This window comes from Mauremys reevesii, linkage group 3, assembly GCF_016161935.1.
Source record: "Mauremys reevesii isolate NIE-2019 linkage group 3, ASM1616193v1, whole genome shotgun sequence".
NCBI lineage: Eukaryota > Metazoa > Chordata > Testudines > Geoemydidae > Mauremys > Mauremys reevesii.
Window position 1 is genome coordinate 166526358 of NC_052625.1, and position 21516 is coordinate 166547873.

At 38.9% G+C, this 21516-nt stretch overlaps 1 protein-coding gene across 7 annotated transcripts in view; it reads left to right on the forward strand.

The window, feature by feature from the left end:
• The first annotated feature begins 264 nt into the window (after positions 1-264).
• The window catches only part of CSMD1 (CUB and Sushi multiple domains 1), a 1616238-nt gene continuing 1594986 nt past the window's right edge, over positions 265-21516 (forward strand). For 6 of the 7 annotated variants that reach the window (XR_005595828.1, XM_039529053.1, XM_039529047.1 and 3 more), the window contains exons 1-2: positions 265-388; positions 937-1153. Coding sequence is in view for 5 of the 7 variants with exons in the window: in XM_039529053.1 (XP_039384987.1) it covers positions 340-388; positions 937-1153 (266 nt within the window). In the remaining 2 variants the exon portion in view is untranslated. Of the gene's footprint in view, positions 389-936; positions 1154-21516 lie in introns of those variants that run through there. The other variant, XM_039529052.1, reaches the window with a different exon arrangement.

A 21516-nucleotide genomic window follows, 5' to 3' on the forward strand; every position in this document is an offset into this window, starting at 1 on the left:
TTTAAAAGATTTATACTCTGAGACCTACTCGTGTGAAGTTAAAAATAAAACTGTAGTCTAATATAATTTTCTGTTTTAGGTGTAACAATAAATGCTGGGATTATACTTGGTTTTACAATGCTTGAGCTACACATATGAATCCAAGCACTGTAGTACACAACATGGCCTCACATTTTTCCCAAACAAATATTTCATTAATCATAATGCAATTTAATTCTAAGCTTGACAGTAATTCTGAGCTTCAGTATCTCTATGGTATGTAGGATTAAGGAAACTAGTTACACTGTTAGCAGAAGTGTTCGTAGTGAGTGAAGTCTATTTGCTGAGGACTTCATGTGAATGAGTTGCTGTACCCTCATAAAGTTCTGCGGGAGGCATAAAACTAGAAGTAAGGCCATGATAAGCAGATCCTTAATATTAAGTTTTTGGAATCTGACAAAATTAACCCTTTCTTAGCAGATTGAATTAATTACAGAATATGTACTATATAATGAGTTACCATATAAATGTAGGACTCTTAGTATTCAGTGCAAGTAATTCAGAAAACGTGCCTCTATTTTAGCTTTCAGTGTTAAAATGTGTTTCAGAGTAACACAAACTCTGTTAAGTGTATAGCTTTAAATAAACACTATAAAACAATGTAATTTATTGTTCAAACTTTGGTACCTACATTAGCTGACTAAACTTTGCATTTGGGTGCTCAATTTGATACTTAATGACTGCATTAATGATTGACTGTAAGGTTATGGGTGCCTCAGAATGCCCAATGATGGCATTTGAAAATTGGGCCCAGGGAGAAGATTGTTGTGTGAACATAGAAAAGATTAGTTGTCAAAAAATTAAGTTCAGGTATAGCTATTGGTTAAAAACAAATGGGGTAAAAAGCAGCAGAAAAGTATTACAAAAAATAACATAATTTCATTTCTTCTTTTCCAGGTCAGAATTGTGGCGGTTTAGTACAGGGACCAAATGGTACAATAGAAAGTCCTGGATTTCCTCACGGTTATCCAAATTATGCCAACTGCACATGGATCATTATCACAGGAGAACGTAACCGGATACAACTGTCATTTCACACTTTTGCCCTCGAGGAAGATTTTGATATTTTGTCAGTTTATGATGGACAGCCACAACAAGGCAATTTAAAAGTGAGGTAAAGTACACTCTTTATATGTTGTATATAAGGAATCCATATTCTGACATCATATTTACAGCTAAACTCCACTGATGTTTCAGTGTTTTGGATGAAGTGTGTTGTGAAGACCTTCTTTCTTATGCCTCCCTGTTATTGTTCCTAACACATCCCACTTGGGGAAAAAATAAGTTGTACTAGCTAAAGAAGCTAACCAAAGTTTCAGATCAGTGTGATGACAATTTGTGTAATAACCACAATAGTTGCAGGATTTTGTCAGACTATAAATTTTCCTCCAAATGTGTAGGATTCAGCACTTAAAAACTAACTTTACTACAATTAGTTTGTAGTGCTGTTTCCATATTCTGTTCAGATACATGATTTCTCAAGAGCTAAAAACAATTTCAAGTCAATATCCATTTTTGTTTGTTAGTTTGTTTTTATTTCTTGTATCTACATTATATTGCAAAAGAAAAAAAAGGAATATGAGAGATATATGAGTGTAAAAGATAATGTTCAGATTGTCTGATTGTTGATTCAATCCAAAAAAGTTTAGAGCAGGAGAGATGGTGAAGGTATTGCACTGCTAGCAACCCTTGTGTGCCACATATGGGGTATGCGTTTTTCAATGTACCTCGTTTTTATTTTTAGTACTTGTGTTGCCTTATACCAAGGGAATACTGTTTCTTTTTCTGTTAAATACTTTTAGTACTAATAAACTAAAATGCATGTGGGGGGTTTTCTCCAAGGTGTATGTATCTGTTAGAAGAAACTTCTTCAGAGATCAGTGTGGCTGCACAGGAGTAAGAGGCATAAACTCTTCAGGTGCCATCCTGGCCTTGCTGAAATCAGTAGGAGTCTTGCCACTCACTTCTGTGAAGTCAGGATTTTGGCCCGGAATTTTAACAAGGGCTCAGATATATGACTCTTCCTCTGACCTTGAGAACGTCAGTTGACCTTTCTCCGCCTGAATTTATCTAGTTATAAAATAGAGATGATACTAGTCAATTCATTTGGTATGGTATAATGATATACTAATTAATATCTGCAAAAGTGTTTTGAAGGTGAAAGCAAGATTTGAGCAACAGATCTCTGTTGGGCATGTTCCATGTATTGTAACTTTAATTTATATTTGCCTTTGCTGTACTGAAGACATGCATGGGTGCCCTTCATGTTTGTTACAAATAACAATTACATATTTCATGGAAAATTGCTTAGTAGATATTAGCAAATTATAGTGTTCTTTTTTACTGACAGGGTGTAACAGAGAATTGGAACCTTTCGTTGAGAATATAGCTATTGATGTTTTTGCATACATTTCCAGATGGAAAATACAATGGTAGACTTTTGGATAATTAAGCTACATTAATCATCATACAGTCATTCCTCAGTTACAGATATGAAAACATATAACCCTCTCAAATGATTTTAATAGCATCCAATTTTCTTTATTAAATCTGTTTTGATACCCAAATTTTGGTTGTTGTAGAACTGAAACTACACAGTCAGCAAGTTTTACATGATGCCTAACCGCCTAAAGTGCTGGCTCTCAATGTTTCCAGATTACTGTACCCCTTTTAGGAGTCTGCTTTGTCTTATGTACCCCCAAGTTTCACTTCACTTAAAAACTACATGCTCACAAAATCAGACATAAAAATACAAAAGTGTCACAGCACACTGTTACTGAGAAACTGCTTAATTTCTCATTTTTACCATACAAGTATAAAATAAATTAATTGGAATATAAATATTGTACTGACATTTCAGTGTATAATATATAGAACAGTATATATTAAGTCATTGTCAATGAAATTTTTCTTTGTACTAACTTCACTAGTGTTTTTGATGTAGCCTGTTGTAAAACTAGGCAAATATGTAGATGAGTTGATGTACCCCTTGGAAGACCTCTGCGTAAGGGTGCATGTACCCCTGCTTAGGAACCACTGGCCTAAAGGATAATTTTGTAAACTGATAGCAAAGCACAATACTGCTGATAAATACTGAGTTTTTAATAGTGACTGTTTGCTTTCAAAAAAGAAGATGCCAGTTGAAAAATGTTTTGGGATAATGTAGTGATGTACCAAGTTGATGTAAGCTGTGGAAAAAGCAGAGAGAATAAGTAGCTGTAATGTTTATATATGTGAATGTGATTCTTACAATATCACATTTCCTAAAAATGTTTATTTAAAAGGCTATGGGGAGAAATTCTGATCTGACATAAGATACCCATATGTAATTTATATGATTGATTTATATGTAGACATAGGTTATTATAAGCCTGTCTCCACATTATGAGCTAGAAGTGTCATTTCCCCTGCTTGCATACACATACCTGCATTAATGAGTGGTCCAGAGTACTACCTGTGACAGCAGTGTTTTCAGTCCTCATTGTAAAATAGTGTAACCTAAGTATAAAAACTCAGATCAATAATGTCATGTTATAATCAAATCATGTGTTTATTCTATACTATTGAAAAAACTTCTTCTAGCAAAGCATCAGTATTTCATTTTCAATTTATGATGAACTCTTCAAAACACAACCAAATTCCAATTAATCTAGGGGAAAAACTATAAAATGTATTGTTACTTCTTTGCATTTTATATTTTTGATGAGTTGTTCATTTCTGATATGCAAACAAGTTCATTTCTTATATGCAAATTAACTAACAGCACTTAAGGCAGTACTGGAATTCAAATGTCTGATACTTTTGTGGAGGATTGATATGAGTCAGTGGTGCATTGAGCCAATAAGAAAGTTATTACTTATAACTCACTTTCTATTGTTAATTTGTTGCTACACTAAAAAAGAATTGTACTTGGTAGCTCAAAGTATCATAACTTATGTGGTAGCTGGAAATTTTTTGCAGTCTATTTCTTTGCACTATAGCTAGAACATCCTATGTAGCATAGGCACAGACTCTGTGGGTGCTTCGGGGCTGGAGCACCAACAGGGAAAAAATGGTGGGTGCTGAGCACCGGCAGCCCCCTATCAGCATCCCCTCTCCCCCAGTGCCTCTTGACCACCGTCAGGCCCTGCCAATCAGCACCTCCCCTTCCCTCCACGCACCTCCTGCCCACCACAATCAGCTGTTTCGTGATGTGCAGGAGGCTGGGGGGAGGGAAGAGCGAGGACATGGTGCGCCCAGGTGAGGGGGCAAAATGAGTCTGGAAGAGGTGGGGCTGGGGTGGGGCCTTGAGGAAAGGGTTGGAGTGGGGATGGGCCATAGGGCAGAGCTTGGAGTTGAGCACCCCCGGCACAATGGAAAGTCAGCACCTGTGGTATGTAGTAGTAGAAAGTAGCTTTTTAATAGAAATAAAGAGAAAAGTATCCGAAGAGCCATAGAGAGTGGGATAAGTTCCAGCTACCAAGAAGGGCCAAGGCACCAATAAATGTGAACTGACAATATTGAGCTACAAACTAGTGCACCACTGACAGATACATTATCTTCTATGAACAAGAGAATGTAAAACAGACACGTAAGCAATTTTTACAGTTCAAATGTCATTTTAAGAACTATTATAATATTTACTTATCTTGTGCAACTGAAAAATGTGAAATGTCAGTTGCTCTAAGTGTAAGCTTGGGTAATACCATAACTTCTTTTATTCATATTTGCAAAATCACTGACGTGAAGTTTCACAAAGAGAGAGACAGGGAAAATGGAACTGCCTGAATGGAGGCCTTTATTAGTGTGTGAGAGTGTGTGTTTGTGGAGACCTTATAACTTACAAATTACGTTAGTGTAGTGAACTGTGCCCATGCCATATAATGCTGTTATAATTTCATTAGTGTGTGCAATTCACCCCATTTCAAAGTCAACATTTCTCCAAAAGTTACCACAGGATGGTCTAAGATAAACACAGTTGTTATGTTGCCATATTTCAGATATCATACTATGTTAACTGTTACTAAATGTGTTTTTCTGAGCCTGAAAGTATGGTAACTTCTATTCTCCCCTCTCCAGGCAGTTTTTGGAATAAATCGATGGGGACACAGCTTCTCCATCTGATAAATGATTGCCATACATTTCAGTGTTTTCACTCCCCCCCCCATCCTTTTTTACAGTACACCTCTAAAATACTAATAGTCTAGAGAAACCCAGATATAGTTGCCCAAAGTCTGAGATGGCGTTGAGTGGTCAGCAGCAGGTTTCTGATGGGCAGCCTTCCACTTAGCCACTGGGAGTGGGATGTCAGCCTCTGAGCTCATAGAAAACTTATCCAAACCTCCAATTTACACACACTGACTTATCTTTTTATAGGTTGCTCAAAACAAAGCACATAACTTGCAAACTAACAACTTTCCTAACATCAGCAAGCAGCTCCTAGTCATGAGATCAGCAAAAACTCATAATCGGGAACACCCAGATCCAAGGTCAGATATCCACACTTCCACTCATTCTCATGATTCTTCCAATTTTACTCTCTATCCTTATCTGCAAAACGGCAGCTGCAGCTATTTCATATACTTATGCAAAGCTCAAGTTATTCCTGACTACATGGTGTTCTTGCTTCCAGGTAATGGTGGCTAAGTGCACAAAATGGCTGTGGTTTTGTTAAATCAATTGATCTCATACCATGGCTGTCATTAAAAAGTAACTACTCTTTAACAAAAGATAATCCATCCAATCTGCCGGGAACCTCTCACAATCTTTTAAAGATACACTAAAAACTAATAATTTTTAGTTGGTGTTTGGGAGAACTCAAATTGGTTATAAATTGATACAAAGTTGTTAATTACACACCTCACTGCACTCTTTCATATGTAAATATCTAGTTTGTATCCACAAATGACCCTTTGTGTGTGTGAGTATATGGCAGATATTTGGGGTGCACTTGTTGGACCCATTTTTGAAAATGTGGTCCTACACACATTTGTAATTATATGGATGTGGGTTTGTGATGTATTGTATCTTTCCTCTTTTATTATCTGATATGTTTTCTGCTGGTTGCTGAGCAACAATAAGTATACTGCTGTCCATATACAATATTGGCTGTTATCAGTTATCATTCAGTTTACTTAAAATAGATATTTTTGGTTCAATAGGCGAGTCATAAAAATTCAGTAAGCTTATAATAAGCAGATTCCTATAATTTTCTAACAAAAATAAATGCAGCATACACTAGAACTTAGTATGTTGTTCTGCACTCTTTTCCAGAATCATTTGGAGATAATAGGTTTCAACCTTTCTTCCTGTAGAGGAAGAAGAAACAAATCTTCTTGCCTGTGGACACATGCTTCATTTGCCTTTGTTAATTCATTTTTCCTGTCTCCAGCAGGACAAAAAAGTCTCTTGGTGTGCTTCTGTGCTTCATTTCTTTCGTGTTGCGGCTGAGGCCTAATCCTGCTGTCTGTTTATGCAGGTAAAAATATCTCTGAAGTTAAGGTTTGGGCCTTTGGTGGTTATTAAGCCACTGTCTTTTATTTCATAAGCTCAGACTTGTGAGATGTCCAACCTTTCCACAGTTTGAGTTCTCTGCACAAGTGTTTTGGAAAAGCATTTTTATCTTTGTTCTCTCTGAGGTTGAGGAAAGAAATTAATGATAATGAGACTAGGGACTTGCTCTCTCTTTCCAATGAGTTAGTTGCTGGAAAAAGCCTGTGAGAGGTAGAACTGTGTGATGTTCAACTTTTTTGCTACTTGGAATTTTGAATGCAAATTTTTATTTTTCCACTGCACATGAGTTTGCACAATCCAAATTCAAATCAGGAAAAGCAATATTTTGAGTAATTTTGTTCAGATTTTTGAATATGTTGTACATCTCTAGAAAATTGTAAATTTACTATTAATACAGAATACTTCTACAACCTAGTATAGTAAGGCAGATACTGTGGGAGCCAAGACAGAGTCCCAGTCTCAGCAGGATACTGTGAGACCCAAATTGAGTCTCAAACTCGTGGGGCCCCAACTAAATTCCCCATTATACAAATTAGCATGGGGACACAGATGGGATCATACCAACAAACAGAGGCCAACATGAGGGGTCTGCCATGGACATAAGGCCCTGGTATGGGGCAGGATATAGTGAGTACCAGTCTTACAGCTCCCACCCTACAGACTGGGGAGCTTACAGAGTGATTAGAAGCACCAGAATGTGAGTTACAGAACCTCAAGCACAAGAGAGAACAACTCATGACAGATCTTCATCGCACTGATGAGGAAGGAGAACACCTACTCTTCACTTTCCATGAATTTGAGACTAAAGTATAAACTATGTGCAGAGATTGAAAAGCCTATGTAGGTAGGGAACTCAAAGTCTAGGTGTAGAAGGTTAGACTGTATGTTGGCTGTGCCGGGTGAGGCTAGGTGCATGACTGTAACCCCATTGTATAAGACTTTGGGAAACTGGGACTAAGGGTTTTGTGTTAGGGACTGTGTTAGGAGTCATGGGACTGAAAAAACACTCAGTGATGGGGCAGTATTTATGTAAGAATAATAGGAGGCATACCTATCTCCTAGAACTGGAAGGGACCTTGAAAGGTCATCAAGTCCAGCACCCTGCCTTCACTAGCAGGACTAATTTTCACCCCAAATCCCTAAGTGGCTCCCTCAAGGACTGAACTCACAACCCTGGGTTTAGCAGGCCAATGCTCAAATCACTGAGCTACCCTTTCCCCTTTAATATGAAATGCTGCATGGGGTTTCTTATGCTAAGCAACTAAGGAGACTATTTTGGTGGGTTTGGGGAAATTTTAGAGTCCTGAAGTGCTATAGATTATGTCTTTGGGGAAAAAAAAACAATATTTTCCCCCTAAAATGGGAGAGAGATGTCACTGGGCAGCTGGTGCCTGCAAGCAGACTGGGCCCAGCTCCCCTGTGTCAGAGCAGGTAAGCCCAAAGCAGCCAATTAAATGGACTGGGCTACACCTGCAATTATAAAAAGGCTGCTAGAAGCCAGGTTTGGGGTGAGATTGTTTGGGCCAGGCTTTGCTTGGGGGAAGGGAAGCAACAGAGGAGTGGAGCGCCTCTGCTGAGCTCTTATAACAAGCAGCCAGGTGTTCAGGAAGTGAGCTGACTAGAAACTGGAAGTTGCCAGGATCAGTGTGCTGGTGACCCTGAAACCTGAGAGCAAACAGTGAGTTAAATGACTGTTTTCTGTTTGTTTACTTGTGAAAGAGACTAAACCTGCTTGAAAGAGACTGGGTGGGCACCACATAGTTGTCCCCCGCAATTAGTGGGTTTCTGAGGCCCTGTGGTACCTCCCCTTAGGCTGGGGGGGGGTTCCATTAGCATGGGGCGGGCTTTGCCCGCCCCGTTTCCCGGAAACCCAATAGATACTTGGCCTGTGGGGTTGGACAAGCCCCTCCTTGTTACATGTACTCATTTATTATATTTGTATTATAACAGTGTCCAGAAGCCCCTCCCAGGATTAGTTTGGTAAGCTCTGCACAAACATAAAAATAGAAGACAGTCCCTGCATCAAAGATCTTAAAGTCAAAATCCTCCTAATTTGTTATTACATCTAAATTTCAAATTATAAGCACCTTCTATCTCTACTTTGAGATATCAAGCACATCTTATGTGGTACAAATAAGTGGATAAAATAATAGAGCTATCTGCACATGTAGATACTACCTCTTAGGTGAATTCAGTAATATTCCTATTCCTAGATTGCTTATTTAGTCTGGGTTCTTCATCCAGGGGCGGCTCCAGAGCCCAGCGGGGCAAGCACCCGCCTGGGGCGGCCCTTTCCCAGGGGGGCGGCAGGCTGGGCCGGTGGACCTGCCGCAGTCATGCCTGCGGGAGGTCCACCGGAGCCCCGGACGACCGGACCTGCCGCAGGCATGACTGCGGACGGTTCGCTGGTCCCGCGGCTCAGCTGGACCTCCCGCAGGCATGACTGCGGCAGCTCAACCGGAGCCGCCGGACCAGCGAACCGTCCGCAGCTGCGGGAGGTCCAGCTGAGCCGCGCGACCAGCGGACCCTCCGCAGTCATGCCCGCGGCAGGTCCGCTGCTCCCGCGGCTCGGGGGCGCCTCCCGGGCATGACTGCTTGGGGCGGCCAAATTTGTAGAGCCGCCCCTGTCTTCATCCCTAAAAACAAAAGCATGACATTTCCCTATACGCTCCTCAATGCCTAAATAATTATAGCTATTATTTTCTGATATTTATTAAGCTTAAGAAAGATCTATAAAATGCATTATTCTAAACAAACAAATCTAATGGCTACCTGCAGACAGATCAATAATGATACACAGAGCATTTTAATGTGACAATTTCCTAAGAGACAAATTTTGTAGTGATAAATTGAAACAATGTGATTTTCTGACTGTGAATGAATAAGAAGAATCTTATTCAAATACAGGTTGTAGAAGAACATCAACAAACGTGCTCAGGATTCTTTATTATGAACCAATTCGTTCAGATATTTTAATCATACTTCCATGTATGTAAAATTCAGACTGAATTGAATGAGCTTGAGTAGCTTTCAGTAAAAGTTGAAAGTACTCATTGTTTCCCAGGGGAGCCGAGGCCCATGTGGGAATCTGACCCAAGTGACTTGCTATGCCTCTTTAAAATCACCCTAAGCTATAAAATATACCCATACATCCCTAAGTGCACTACAGACACATATTCTTCACATGCATTTGGTACGTTTGTTTCTTCTCTGAATAATCCAAATATCAATGTTTTTGTGAATAGTGCTGCTGAGATTTTGATAGGTACCTAAGCAAGTTGGATATCTAAATCCAAGTATCTTTACTCCGAGTTTCTGAAGTGACTTCGAAAACCTTAAACTGCAATTTTCCATGATCAAGGTATTTTCAATAGTTAGTTTTGTGTGACTTTGTGTGTGGTCAATCTCAAATTATTTTACCCTCTAATTAAACCTGCCATCTGGTATGGAATTTGGACCCACTGCTCTAGAGGATAACTTGTTTATCATTTTCATAGTGTTTGAGACCACTTTGCAAACCATACTTCTCAAATAGTTGATTTCTTTTTATAAAGCTTGTTGGTAAAAAGCTGTGTGTGTGTGCGCACACATGCCAATGGGTGCAGTTCACATCTGTGCACCACTTAAGGCCTCAAAATAGGATTTAAGTGGGATTTAAGTGATTCACAGGCCTTGTGAAGGTCTTCTTAATTGGAGTGACTTGATGACCTTAGCTGTGCATTTGAGATCTACATGAGTGTATAATACTTATATTTTAGTACACAGGTAAAAGCAATAAATACATACACCTCTACCTCAATATAACGTGACCTGATTAAACACGAATTCGGATATAACGCGGTAAAGCAGTGATCTGGGGGGGTGGGGACTGCGCACTCCAGTGGATCAAAGCAAGTTCAATATAACGTGGTTTCACCTATAACACGGTAAGATATTTTGGCTCCTGGGGACAGCGTTATATCGAGGTAGAGGTGTATTTCAGGGTTTTTCACAGGCTTCCAGCCCTCCCCAACTCATGGCCACTTATGGATCTGAGAGAAACCCTGGGAGTTGGACTTGTTCCAGTATTTACACACAGAGTATTGACTGCAAAATCCTTTTATATTTAAAGAGATAGAGCGCTGCTAAGGTTACCTACCTTTAAGAGCTTTGATGGGATTATAGAGGGTGAGGGCGAGAGTGAGAAGATGAAACTTCTGCAGTGGGGCATCTGTACTTCCAGCATTGCTTGCAAAAAGACTCATGGTCATCTCTGAATAACAGCCCCATTTTGAATGAACTGGGAAGGCACCGGGAATCCAAGGGACCCAGAAAATCCAGGTGGGCGTGCAGAGTGGCTGTAGTGACAATTCCTGTATAAGGGTCAGCCTGCCCCGCCCTACCTTCAGTCTGTCTACAGTTTAGTGGTTGCATTCCAGTCCTCAGATTCCTCAGCAAAGTCTCTTTACTTGAATTTTGTGTGGTGAAGGGTGAATTTCACCCTAAAAGTCTCGGGAGCCTTTGCATTTGAGATTTAAGCATGCTACAGCAGTAACTACTAGAAATAGTATTCTTATGAACGGTAGGAGACAGGATTTATTTCAAGTTGCTAGAAAGAAATCATGTCAGTATCGAATTATCTACAGGCTTAGAAGTCACAGGAGCTAAAGAGAAAAACTGGAGTTTTAAAAACTGAAAACAATTTGCTATATGGTAAATCATTATATTTCTAATACAGAAAAGCAGCTACAGAACCAGATTATAAAACAAATAGAATTTTCTAAAAACAAAGTAACTGTCTTGAAGAAAACTTTATATTTACACATGTCACCCATCTATTTATATTTGAAATATATAAAAACCAGACTGGATTTAGCATGGCATGCTGTGCACAGTCTTTACTAGTAAAATAAGCAAAGAAATTTGTTACATCGTGAATATATCTCATGTACTCCATATTTGTGGGGTTAAAGACTGATCCTTCAGGGGTATGTTGCTTTCTGTAGTCATATAGTCATTTTCTATACAGTTTTGCTCTCTCAGCTTAATATCATTGACTGTCATTTACTTTCCATTTTGCTTATATGTGGCATAAAGCAGAACTTTTGTTCTGTTAAAAATGGTGTATAAAATATTTTTCTAAGCCCATATTTTCTGCGGGCCAGATTTTTCTCACGTTGTGATGAGATTAGCAAATGTCTTACTCTATTTTCATAGTGATACTAAATAACTATGATAATTATCTGTTTAACTAGCACCTCTTTATCTAGCCCATATAATCCATTGTACAAAAGGCTGACTAAAGTCAGTGAAAAGTGCCATTTTTCAGTTAACCAAATAGAAGATCTGATATTTTAACATTAAAATACACAGCCCTTTATAGGATGTTGTCACTGTTTGAGTATATTTCTGATGGATTCAGATCTAGCCAAATAGCAATAATACATTTACATCTGTTGGACATTTGATTTTCTGTGTGAAATTAACTGCTGATCTCAGATGATACAAGAACCACCATCATAATTGGCACTGATTGGCATTGTCACTGGCAGCCTCAGCCAACTGGTCCAGGACTGAGTGGCCATTGAAGCATAATGAAGATATATTGCAATCTTGATGAGACAGGGTTTGGAACTGTGCATTCTCATGGCCTGTCCTCTATTTTCCTGTTGCTAAATAGAGGATGCAGATTCTCCTTCTCTGCTAAATTGGCATATTTCACAAATGATCAATTCCCCATTTAAAAAGCACTTTTGAAAATAATCTTGTCCAAATCTGATAGCCCTTCAACATTTAGCTCAAATCTGAAGGACCTTACTCAGTTGCTTACTCAAGAAAGCTCCTATTGATGTCAGTGAGGGCCTCTGGTTTTGGCATTTTGTGATTTCCAGTATATTCTCGCAATGAGTGAAATGCTAAAATCTTGAATTATTTTCTCACCCAGACTTGTTTAAGTGAAAACTGGATGCAGACCTCAGGATTTGGACCAGTATATTTATGATCATGAAGGCATGCCTGAACGCCATGGGCTGACTGGCTAGAACTAAGCATAATGTGGAAATGACACTGTTGTTGGTGGCACACCCCCTTCTGACTTGACAAGAAACAGCACTGTTGAAACAGATGGGCTTTGTGTTTTGCTTTGTCTGTTCTGTTGAAAATTAATGTTTCCCTGCATCTGTAGGACTCATTTATATGCTGACAGAGTCATCCACAAAGAAAGTTACAAGAATAATTAAAAAAAAAATCACATTTGCACTGTAGTTCTATTTGTAGAAGATAGTGTGAACAGTGTCACCAAAGGAAAGCAAAATGGCATAGAAAAGAAAATAACAGATGGTAATATTAGACTACATTACTTATCTTAGTTGCCACAGCAGTTATATTTTCCAGGCATCAGAAATTAAAAATTCATAATTATAGCTTACAGACTAAGTTATTAAAATCTCAATAAAGGTAAACCTAATCCCATCAAGAATAAATAGAAAATATTTAAAAATCTTACCTATACATTTAAAAATGTTTTAGAACACTGAATAAGGGAAACTAAACTAAACGGAGCATAAGACTGATAAAATAAGTTCAAGACACATCCAGTAGAATAAGCACTATCTATTATTAGTATGTAACAGTATAAAATTTGATTGACTATAAATTCTTCTGTCTGTGTCAAAATCAAAGAGACAGAGAATTCAGCAATCAAAGATAAAAAAATCCCTTTCCAGCAGATTGTCTTTAAAGTTGTAAAATACAAACTAGTAAACTTCATTTAATGTGGTCATTTTCAGACAGAATGGGTTCAGTGATCTTATTCAGCCAGAATAATTCCTATTGATAAACTGCAGGGAGGTTGAAATATATTTGTAGAAATTAATATTGCATTCTCTTATTCAAGAAATGGTGCAACTCCTGAAGAGGGCCAACACCAATATTGCAGTATGTGTATATCTTAGTGTTTGCCTCTTACCATCATGTCCATTTATCTTATTCCCTAAATGCCGCTGCACAACTTTTTAATGTTTTTTTCCCATGTGTTTACTCTGGGCATATGTGATCAGTTCAGGTAGAATTTGTTTCACTGTTTGATGATCAGTTGCACCTCCTGTCTCATGCACCAGCATCATTACAACCCTCACATGCATAGCTCTGGAGGGAGCTCATGTGAATGTATTTCCTGGGCCATGAAATAGGGACTCCACTACAAACACAGAGAGTTTGTCAGCAGGGATTCCTTTGCAGAGCTTGGCGGTAACCAGTGTGTATATCTGAAATGGTGGGGAGTTATCTGTTCTTTATTCCTCAGACCTCTGCACAACAGGCTGCCAGGACGGATATCCCTTTTAATCTCTTGACCTTATATACGGCTGGGAATCAACAGGTAGGAATCTGGTGAGGACTAGGTTTTCCTTCTTCCATGTCTGGAAGACAGGAGACTGTGTCAGGGAGCCCTCTATCTTCAGTCCTATGGAGACATGCTACCAACGGTTACCTGTGGTCATACATAAGAATGGCCAAAGGTCCATCTCCCCAGTATCCTGTCTTCTGATAGTGGCCAATGCCAGGTGCCCCACAAGGGATGAACAGAACAGGTAATCATCAAGTTATCCATCCCCTGTCACCCATTCCCAGCTTCTGGCAAACAGAAGATAGGAACACCATCCCTTCCCATCCTAACTAATTGCCATTGATAGACCTATCCTCCATGAATTTATCTAGCTCTTTTTTTAACCCTGTTATAATCTTTGCCTTCAAAACATCCTCTGGCAAGGAGTTCACCAGGTGGACTGTGCGTTTTATGAAGAAACACTTCCTTTTGTTTGTCTTAAACCTGCTTCCTATTAATTTCATTTGGTGACCCCTAGTTTTTGTGATATGAGAGAGTAAATAACACTTCCTTATATAATTTCTCCACCCAGTCATGATTTTATAGCCCCCAATCATATCCCCCCTTAATCTTCTCTTTTCCGAGCTGAAAAGTCCAGTTTTATTAATCTCTCCTCAGATGGAAGCGATTCCATACCCCTTATCATTTTGTTGCCCTTTTCTGAACCTTTTCCAATTCCAGTGTGCCTTTTTTGAGATGGGGCAACCACATCTGCACACAGTATTCAAGATGTGGGTGTATCATAGATTTATATAGAAGCAATATGATATTTTCTATCTTCTTATCCATCCCTTTCTTGATGATTCCCAACATGCTGTCCTCTTTCTTGATTAGCACTGCACATTGAGTGGATGTTTTCAGAGAACTATCCACAATGACTCCAACATATTTCTTGAGTGGTAACAGCTTATATATATATATATAATATATATATATATAAATAAAAAATTGGGATTATTTTTTCCAATGTATATTACTTTGAATTTATAAACATAGAATTTCATCTGCTATTTTGTTGTCCAGTCACCCAGTTTTCTGAGATCTTTTTGTAACTCTTCACAGTTTGCTTGATACTTAAGTACCTTGAGTAATTTTGTATCATCTGTATCACCTAATTTCAGATTATCCATCTTTAGCATTTATTATATAATCAAGGGATACATTTGTGTGGAAGGAAAAGGTTGATTTTTGTATACTGTGTACTGAGTTTATTCGAGGATAAAAGTTTTCAAATGAACACCTTGACTGTTAAGGTTATGATTATCCATACCACTGTTGGTGTTTAAATTCATAGCTTTTTTTTATTATTTATTTTGTCTCATTCTCCAGTCTTTCATTTCATATTGTCAGTTAGCATTCTCCTGTCCTTTGGTCAGGAGAGCTTTGACAAAATAGAATCTTAAAATATTCCCTTGTTTGTGTCCTGGATTTTGAACACTGACCTCATTATTTCTTGTTCATCCTTTCAATTATAAAGCTTCCTCTAAGAACATCTTTCTACAGTGGAGCATAAAGTAGTTGGCAGTCTTATCGAACCAGACATTTTCTTTCTCTATCTTGAATTTGTTACCTAATAGTTCATGTTCATGTTCATTCTCACCTCAGTAAGGTGAATCACCTTTCCAACTTCCGTTGAGTGTTGTTTTATTAGGAAGACACACAAGGCAGAAACCCTAAATTAGTTATCTTTCCAAATCTATCATCTGTCATACCAGATCCTTGAATAATTGGATCTGTCTAAATGAGCTACTCAGGGCAGGAATCTTGTCTTCCTACATATTTGTTAAATGTCATATATACCTACAGTATATTACAATATTGTTAATAGGGAAGAAATGGATGATTGTGAGCCCACACGTATTGTGTTATGGTTTATGGGTAGAAAAAAGAAAGGTAGATAAGACATGCAGGGCTTCTATTTGGTGGTCTGTTAAGGCACACGGTGTCTAGTGTCTAGCCAGAGTAGAGCCGAGCCTGTGGATGTACTCTCTGCCCCTGTGCTGCAAGCATGCTATTACATTTTCTTCAAGGGCCCCTTACTCACATCCTGCAGGCAGCTGTGGCCAGAGATGCACCAAAGGAGATGTGGTTGGGGGAGGACAGAGCTGGCGCATAGACACCTGGTTTCTCTGCAGATGGCCTTGGATTCATATAAGTCTCTGTGGTTTGTCTGGGTTTGGCAGGCAACTGGCCCAATAATCTGTCTGTGAGGTGCAATCCCTACCACCCATCCTCTGATGGAACAATAGGGTAGGAATTCCACAAGACAGCGTTGCAGAGATACTCCTCCTCCATGATTTTCTGGGCCCTGGAGTAGATCTGAGGTAAAGAGGAGGGATGTTTCCTTATTTCATCTTAAGTTTATCTGTCATGTCATCCAGTTCTAATTTTTGGGTAAAAACACACTTCATCACAAAACTCTGTTTATTTTACTTTGGAACTAAAATAGGCTAGTAAAATACCTTGGTAACCCTTTGTGTGATTTCTGGTTGGTTCAGATTTGGCATTTTAAATAGCGTACAACAAAATATTGAATTCCTTCTGTATTTTTAAAGCTCTTTTGTTGTCTATCAGTATTATATTTTCTGGTAATGGCTTTTCTCTAATTGTAACATATATTTCAGCCTATTAAATATAAGTTATGGCACACTAGATTAGAGCAAAAAATTACAAGAACAAGATAATCATGATAATATCAGATAATAACATACAAGATTCATGCTACCTTTAGAAAAGAGAATAATATAGTAAATGACATTTTATATATCAATGATACACCTACAACCTAAGTATTATCTTTTCTTTTTTTTGTCTCAGAAAAGATTCGGTAGGACTGAAAAGTGCAACTAGACTGGATTAGTGATATGGAGAGGCTTCCTTGTGAGGAGAGAATAAAAAGATTAGGGCTATTTTATTTAGAAAGGAAAAGGGGATAGTCAGAGTTTGAAGACCTGTGGGTGTTACACTTGGGAGTAGAAATTAGAGTTTTTTCTTTGATCCAGTTTTGTTTATTTACAAAGAATGTACAAAATCCTGTATCTCTGAGCGCAGGGGGAATCAAATGGCAGGAAACTGCTTTTCAGCCTTCTTCCCAGGTTTCTTCCTGGGTCAGACAGGCACTTTCAGAAGCTCCTTCAGCCTGTTTCTCTCTCTCTCTTCTCAGTTGGTGTCACTTCCCCTGCCCTGCCCCCTCCCACCCCCACCTGGTCAGAATATTCAGGTGAACTCTCTGCCTGCCTAGTGTTAGTTTCTGGGCTGATTCTATTGGGTTTTGTTTTAGGTGTGGCCCCTTAATTGTCTTTTAGAACTGACTTAAATGGGGGACTCATTCACACATTGATTTGAGGTTTTAATTCAATCTATAGTAAGGCTTCACCCAGCTCATAACATTATATATACCTCCATCATGTTGTATCTATTGAAAAGGTAAATTTGTGCTTCTACTTACCCTGTCATGATTACAAGAACCCAACAGTTGTAAAAGGCAACACTGAATAAAGGAGGTGTGTGTGTGTATGTGTGTGTGTGTGTGTATGTAATATATATATATATACACACACACACACAATATATTATTAATTTGTAGAATTCACTGCCACAATGTGTTGAGGACAGCAGTGGAGTAAGGTTGAAGAAAAGGATGAGTCATAAGAATACTGGCAGTCAAATTAGATAGGGAAAATGTATATAGTACATAAACAATCATTTTGTCATAAACTTTGCAAACCCTGACAACTGAGGTGAGGAAGAAACTTGTTAATGTCTATTTGTTCACTCTGGGAGTTTTACACCTTCCTCTCAAGAAGCTGGTATTGGCCACAGTTGGAAATGGCATACTGGATTGATTGGGCCATTAATCAGATCTGCTATGGGAATTTCTGTGTTCCTCAGGGAGGGAGGCAGGGATAGCTCAGTGATTTGAGCATTGGCCTGCTAAACCCAGGATTGGGAGTTCAATCCTTGAGGGGGCCACTTAGGGATCTGGGGCAAAAAACAGTACTTGATCCTGCTAGTGAAGGCAGGGGGCTGGACTTGATGACCTTTTAAGGTACCTTCCAGTTCTATGAGATGTATATCTCCAAATATTTTTTTTGAACTTCTATTTTGCATACAGTATCTAAAATCTTTAATCCACCTCAACCAATGGGCCTATAAATACCTTGATATTTACCAATAATTTTATATATAAATGTATTGCACCAATCACTTTTGATAGATTCATTCTGTTTTTTTAAAAAAAAGCATCAACAGGATAACAAAATATAAAGTTGCATATTCCATGAATAAAATGAAAATATTGAAGACTACTTTCAAAACATGTTCCCTGAAAGTGACATCAGAAGTATAAACATTGTCACTCTATTGTACCAACATTCCTCTGCAGACTACAAGGCAAATACGTTGTGTGGATGTTAAAATTAAAATCCTGACACCTTCTATAAATATTTCATAACACACACCACTTAAATCAACATTTGACATCCAAGAACAAGAAGGGCTATGGGGGAGTGGACGGACAAAAATGGTGAAACGATTTTTTTTTTCAGTAATAGATATCACCTCTAGAAATCTTGGCAAAGGGAGGAAAGCCTACCTTTTCTTTATCAAGATAAAACACCAAACCATCAGAACTTCAGATCTGTTCTTCTAGCATAGAAGAGCAAATGGAGTGTGGCAAGTAAAGTTACAAAAATCATGAATATTTCTTTACATGTTTTGAGGCTTTTAACCAAATACTCTGTTTGCTGTGTGAAAAAGATGTTAGCACCTCTGCTTGCCTGTGAAATGTCCCAGGTTTGGAAAAGGTTTGACTAAGCCTATTAAAAAATAGCATGAAAGGATGTTAACATGGCTGGCTCCATATGCCATTTGCTGCTGTGAGGAAAAACATTTACGTACAGAACAACAACAACAAAAATTACATTCAAACAATAGAATTTAAGATAGAAAGGGGTCACTTCTTAGACCCAGGCACGAGAATCTATAGATGTAAATCCTGAGCACATCAAAAAAATAGTAACTCTCAGCATTCAACGTGCTGTACCCTACTGGTAAATGTTAGCATCTGTGTAAAGAAACTGAAGTATGCAATTGTCCTGTTAACACTGGCATATTAAATACCAGATATAATAATTGCTGAGCATCTTGCTAATAAATAGTTATCTAATGACAGAGAGAGAAACTTTGCGCTTCTGGAAGGCTGTTTAGGAACTGGAGGGTCCACAAGCATAATTTAGCTGGCCCCAGGCCACTTCTATTGCCCCATCTCCTTTCTGGGATCACTCTCATGAGACTGTACTAATTTCAGTGCAGACTGTTGCAGTTACGGGCCATAGAGGAAGTGACTCCTTAATATCTTTCCCAGATGTTATTCCCATTTTCTAATTCAAAAGTCCAAGGGAGGCCTCAGACCTGTTTTACAGATGCAAAACCTCAACATGTACATAAGATCAAGTTTTGAATGGTTACCCTTGTTACTTCCATGATCCCTTCCGTGTCTCACAGCTGGTTCATTGCCCTGTGACTCTAGTGTATAGCCACAAGGAAGTTTCTGACATTTGTAGTAATGGGAGCTCCATTATCAGTCCATGATCCTCCCCATTTCCCTGTCCTCATCCCCCTGAGTTTTCACAAAATATATGGTGGTGGTGGCAGCCATGAATGCTTGGTTAGACTGGGGTCAGTCCAGACAGAAAATGGAGGAAGACACAGAGCTGATCCAGGCTCTCTACCATGTTTTGGGCCTGTTAATCAACAAAGAAAAGTCAGTCCTCCTCTAAGTACAGACAATCAAATTCATAGGAGCAGTTCTTGACTCCATGTCAGCAAAGGCATGCTTGCTTCAGGCCAGGTTTCATGCAATGTTTGACCTGTGCAAAGAGTTAAAGGTCTATTTCCATCTGATGGTGAGGAACTGCCTAAAGCTACTTGACCACATGCCAGCTTGCTTGTATGACTCAGCAACAGAGTTCCCTTTGCTCCATTGCTTCTCTTTATGACTCTAGCCACACATGCTCCATCTCTCATATGCAGGAGGTGCATATAGGAAAGTTTTAGACTCAAGATCGCTGGTCAGTGCAGGACTTATCCCTCCAGATCAATGTGAGAGAGAGCTGAGCTATTTGTCTGGTCTGTCAAACACTTCTGCCCCATATTATAAGCTGCTTTGTATAAGTGCTCACAGATGATGCTGCAGCAATGTTTTATCTCAACTAGCAAGGAGGTACCAAGTCAGACCCCCTCTGTAGAGAGGTGATGGACATTTTGGTCTTTCTTTGTCAAGAATTAAATTGCATTCAAAGCATCTCACCTCCCTGGATCTTTGAACTGCTTACCTCACCATTTCAGCAAAGACCACAAGTGGTCCCTCAGCATTGATATAGTAAAGTCCATTTTTCAGAGTTCTAGAAACTAATCTGTTTGCTACTTGACAGAGCAGAAAGTTTCATCTGTTTTGTTCAGGGGTGGGTTTCAGTCCAGGGTCTGCGATGGCTGCCTTCCTGCTGTTGTGGAAAGGGAAGCTTCTCTACACTTTGCCTCCCATTCCCTTGATCCCCTGGATACTGAGCAACCTTAGACAAGATCATGTTCTTATGATTTTAGTAGCACTACCCTGGCCTGGCCAGCGCTGTTGAGCCTCTCCGTACAAGATCTCTTAATCATCCCTCAGGTTCCAGACTTACTTTCATGGGACAATAGGCAGACTTTGAATATCAGCATCGGAGCCTACAACTGATTTGATTGTATGACTGGTTGTTAAATTGTACGTAACATGCTTTTTGGATAGCAGAAAATCGTCCACTTCATGAGATGCGAGTATTTGGTGGAAGAGGTTTTTGAGGCAGAAGCATATCTCCCCATCCTGAACTTCAGTTTACTTTAGATTGTTTCACCTGAAAAAAGAGTATCTTTCAGTTAGTTCCCTGAGGGTTCACCTAAGCCACCATCTTGGCATTCCACTCTCTTCTGGAGGAGAATATTTTTTAAAAAATGAAAACAAAACAAAAAAATCCTATGACTACTTAATTCCTGAAAAGTTCATACAGACTTTTCCCAGAGATCAAATCCCATCCTGGGATCTAAATTTAGTGCTCTAGTTTCTAATGGATCTTCCTTTTACACCTATGCCTAATTGCTCCTTGTCCCATCTCTCAGTGAAGGAAACATTTTTAGTAGCTATTACTTCAGCAAGGAGATTGGTGACAGGCTTTAGTGACAGACCCTTGTATATAATATTTACAGAGACAAAGTTGATTTGTGCCTGTATACCAACTTTTTCTCTAAAGTGCTTTTAGATTTTCATATGAATCAGATTATATACTTGTTAACCTTCTTTCTGAAATTTCACTCTCACAAAGATGAAGAAACTCTTGAATATCTACAGATCATAGGTATTTTACATGGACAGGATGAACAAGTTTAGATCATTGCCTCAGTTATTGGCCTCTTACACTCATAGAATGAGAGAACCTGTTACCTTTCAGAGAATTTCTTCCTCATACATTCATTTGTGTTATGACTTTGCTAACATCCTTCTTCCATGGAGGGGTTTAGTGCACTCTACAAGGGCTCAAGCAACTTCAGTAGCTTTCCTGGGTCATTTCCCCATTACTGACATTTGC